The sequence below is a fragment of the Miscanthus floridulus genome, chromosome 12, assembly GCF_019320115.1.
Source record: "Miscanthus floridulus cultivar M001 chromosome 12, ASM1932011v1, whole genome shotgun sequence".
NCBI classification, from domain to species: domain Eukaryota; kingdom Viridiplantae; phylum Streptophyta; class Magnoliopsida; order Poales; family Poaceae; genus Miscanthus; species Miscanthus floridulus.
In genome coordinates, this window is record NC_089591.1 from 74,257,399 (window position 1) to 74,261,717 (window position 4,319).

Consider the following 4,319-nt stretch of genomic DNA (forward strand, 5'->3'; position numbering starts at 1 on the left):
ATGGGAGCTAACCTCATCTGCGCATCCTCGGGCTGTCCAAATAACGTGGACAATCCGAAACGGATACGGTTATACATATGCGAAGAACGCATACTTCCAACTGTATCCGTTTCGGACGGGAGACGCCTAACTGGGTAACACGACCTACGACTACATGTGGCGGAAAGAGGGGTCATACCGCAGGTGCCGGTGAAGAAAGGCTAGCGGGGCAGTGCCGAGTCGTGCTCCTCCGGCTAGCCTCCAATGGGAGCCCTCCTGAAAAAGAAAAACAATTAGTGAGAACGAAAAATTTCGGCAGCACCTCCCCTGTACGGGAAGGTTACCAAACCTGCAAGAAAAGACGGCACGATGGCCGACAAACACATATACATGTCAGGCACGATGGCCGACAACCACAAATGTATTTCCAATCCATGCAGAAGAATATAAGCAGGTATTAACAAAGTAAACTACTACTACTAGTAGTACTACTACCTCATCGTCACGGACGGCGTCACCGGCGCGTGGAGCAGAGGCGCGCGCGAGGACGGCGAGGCGAGGCGAGGACGACGCGGCGAGGCGAGGACGGCGCGGCAAGGACGGCGACGCAGGGCCAGCGGACGGCGAACGGTGCGCGGATGGCGGACGGTGCGCGGATGGCGGACGGCGGACGGAGCGGGGCACGTCGGATCGGGGCGGGGCAGCGACGGCGCCGGGGCGGGTCGGGGCGAGGCCGTGGCCGCTGCGGGGCCGACGCCGGAGCTGCACGCGGCGGCGCGCCTGGCCAGGGCCGGATCGGGGCGGGGCAGCGCCGGTGAGGGGCCTGGGCGGGGCGGCCGGCGCCGGGAGGGGCCCAGCGTGGGGGGGCCAGCACGGGGGGGGGGGACGCGCCGTGGGGGTGGCCCAGCGCGGGGGGGGGGAGCGCGGGGGGAGGGGGGGCGCCGCCGGGGATGGCCGCGCCGCCGGGGAGGGACCAGCGCGGGGGGGGGGGGCGCCGCCGGGGAGGGCCGTGCCGCGCGGGGGAGGGCGCCGCGCCGCCTGGGAGGGGGCGCGCGGCCGCCGGGGAGGGCGCGCGCGACCGCCGGGGAGGGGGCGCGCGGCCACCGGGGAGGGCGCGCGCGGCTGGGGGAGGAGGAGGAGGGGATCCGCCGGCGCGGGAGAGAGGGAGGGGAGGGGCGCGGGGGAGGGGGAGGGCGCGGGGGGGATGCGCCGGCGGCCGACCGGGCGACGGCGTCGACGGCGGGGGCGGCCTGGGTGGCGGCGGCGGGCGAGCGGGTTATTTGGGGCAGGCGGGCGGGATTTTGGGGAGGGGGGAGGGCGGGCCGAGCGGATAAGGCGATGGTTTTCTTTTTTTTTATTTTTTTCCCTTTGCCGACTGCCAGCATGTGACGCAGTCGGCAAAGGTCTATTTTTTTTTCAAAAAATTATTTTTTTTAATTTTTTTAAAAAATACTTTGCTGACTGCTCTGCTCCCTGGCAGTCGGCAAAGGTTATTTTTGATTTTTTTCTCAGAAATTCTTTGCCGACTGCCATCCTCCCTGGCAGTCGGCAAAGGCTCTTTGCCAACTGCCACTGATGGCAGTCGGCAAAGAATTAATTTTTTTTTTCGATTTTCGATCCTAGTTTTTTTGTGTTGCCTTGGTACAGTAAGTACATGATATATTCCAAGTTTGGGGTCATTTTGATTTATTTTGCTATATTCCATTGATTTTTTCTGTTTCTTTGATTTTTTCCGGCAGCTCCAGATTTGAACTGCAGGTACATGAAATAATGGAATCCGGCCATTCAGAAAATGATATTCATGATGTTTGGAGCATGTTGAGGCCGTGTGCGGGGCCTCGCATGAAATTTCGACCATGTTGGTGTCGGAACACGCCGAGCCACGCGCGTGAAAAGTGTTTTTAAATTTTATAAAATCGAAACGGAGTCCGAAAATGACGAAACTTGACGACGTGTCTTGTCATCGCATGCGGAGGCTGTGGTAAAAATTTGAGAAAGTTTCGAGCAAGTGGCGACGTCGGGTGATGTCCAGGTTTTAGCCACCCGACGTTGCCACTTGCTCGAAACTTTCTCAAATTTTTACCACAGCCTCCGCAGGCGATGTAACACCTCGAGTGTTTAAATGTTAAAATCTGACATGTCATCATATGCATTGCAAAGCATTTGGCATTTGGTGAAAACTTTGATGTGCATTTACTAAAACAAGTTTACATTTGTGTAATGAGTGTTGAATTGTATTGTTTGACTCAAGTTCAAAGTTTGCCTGGGTTTTGAATTTTTCGAGAAAACCCCGCGTTTCAACATGTAAACCCTACCCTGAAAATCCATTTCAAAATCTAAGCATATTTTGGGGTTGGGCCCAAAAGAAAAAGTGTAGAGCTTGGCAAGTTATACAAAGTTTGTTTTTGGAGTTTTTCAAGTTGTTTAGAAAATTTTTGAGTAAATCAAAAAGGCGTAATTCGGTAAATTTCCCTATTCAAATTCAAAAGTTCATTTCAAAATCTAGACCGAATTAGGAGATGGTTATAAAAGCAAAGTTGTAGAACTTTTAATTTTGAACAACTTTTATTTTTGGAGATTTTTGAGTTGTTATGAAAATTTGAGAGTAATTTGTGAAATTTGGCAAATGGCAAACTTGTAATTTCTGTGAACAGTACTCACCGCTCAGGCTACACCGGCGGCGATCTTCGGCTTGCTTCCAGTCGCGCGCGTGGCCGTCTGGGCGTCGCGTTGGCGCGCTGAAGACTTCGTCGTGGCTTCCTTGCGCTTCCTTGGCTGCCCTATAAAGCTCTGGAGCCGCCGTCGTTCTTCTCTCTTCGCTCTCTGTTTTTCCTGTCGCCGCTGCTCCATCTCCGGCGAGCCCGTGCCGTCGTTGTCGTGCTCCACCGTCGCTGTTAAGCTAGTCCCAGCTCCGCCTGAACCTTGCGCGTCCATCTGACCCACCAATTTGGCTTGTCTTCACCGGGAACTCGAGTTTCATCGCCTTCTTCCTCGCGGCCGGTAACCTCACCGTCGCATGCGCATCTTCGTGGCCAGAGTCCGTCGGTGAGCCATTGCCTTTGATTGATGTCCCTTTAGCTTCGTCTCGATGCCGTAGTGCTCATTTCACTATTGTTTGGCCGTTTTATCCACTGCAGTCGCCGGCACACCATCACCGACGATCCTTGCTCCGCCGTCGTTGCTGTTCACGTCGACCCGTGTCTATGTTGCTTCTCCGGCCTTAATTCTTGCTTGAACGTGTTCGTGGTGAGCTACTGGATCTTCCCATGCCCTCTGTTTCCTCGTTTTCGGCTTCGTTTCACCGGCGTAACGTCGCCGAGCCACCGCATCCGCCATGGCCGACGCCAAGCTCGTAACTCGTAGTAATTCGTCTAGCTAGTGCCTTCAGTCGATGCGCCGGGATGATGTGGTCATTTTGGTACCTTGACCGTCGCCTTTGGACTCACCGTCGGTGAGTTTGCGCCGGTCAGCGCCGTCGTCGTCGTAGTCAACACGCGGGAGGTAGAAGATGACAGGTGGGGTCCGATGTCAGTGACTCAGCGTTCAAATGGATTTTTCTATTTTCAGATTTGAATGAATAGTGTCTATTTTTGTTATTTTTGTGTAGATTTATTTAGAGCTCCAAAAATTATGAAAATTTTTGTGTGACTTCTCTGAGATGTATAGTATTTAAGAAAAATATGAAATAGTGTTTTTCAGTAAGTTTTAAATGTGATAAAAATTGCTCAATTTATTCATAAATGGATTTCCAGGATTTTTCTAGGCTTATTTATTTATCTAAAAATTATGAAATTTGTTTTGCCACTTAGTTAACATGTAATGAACATGTACTAAAATTTTGGGCTCAATTAGAATAAGTTGATTTATTTCATAATTTTGAATTAAATAATTAATTCATAAAAGCAAATAGTAACCTTTAGTGATTTAGGTTTTGTTTGGAATTTTGGATTGAGTGATGACCTTGGGTCGATTGTTGTTAATGATCCTTGGCAGTTGATGTATGTATTTATGAAAAAGAATTAGTTTGTTTGACTTGCAACTGTACCGCGAAGGAAAGTTGTATTCAAATTATTAATTTTTCATCCCTCATCGAGCATCATGTTTCGAATTCCGCATCATGTTAAACATGGCATTGTTATTACGTGTAGTGAACGAAGGTGAAAACTTGGTAGTTAATCAAGCTGTTGAAGAGGTTAATCCGTCTATTGAGGTCGGGTCGAATACTTGTGTAACGTCGCAGGAACCAGACTTTTCCGTCAACGAAGGCAAGCCCCGGATGCATATAACCCTACCTTGTGTTTTATAAATTAATTTCGCTTTTGCTTTCCGTTACTGCATTA

At 51.0% G+C, this 4,319-nt stretch overlaps 1 protein-coding gene across 1 annotated transcript; it reads right to left on the reverse strand.

Annotated features, from left to right (window-relative positions):
* Nucleotides 1-470: 470 nt before the first annotated feature.
* LOC136496149 (vegetative cell wall protein gp1-like) lies at nucleotides 471-1,364 on the reverse strand. Its single transcript, XM_066491851.1, has one exon. It carries the CDS (start codon nucleotides 1,362-1,364, stop codon nucleotides 471-473), a length of 894 nt encoding a protein of 297 aa, XP_066347948.1.
* Nucleotides 1,365-4,319: the final 2,955 nt, after the last annotated feature.

What these genes read in the sequence shown, in the direction of transcription:
- LOC136496149 (XM_066491851.1), bottom strand. Translation starts at nt 1,364, where the DNA reads ATGCTGGCAGTCGGCAAAGGGAAAAAAATAAAAAAAAAGAAAACCATC.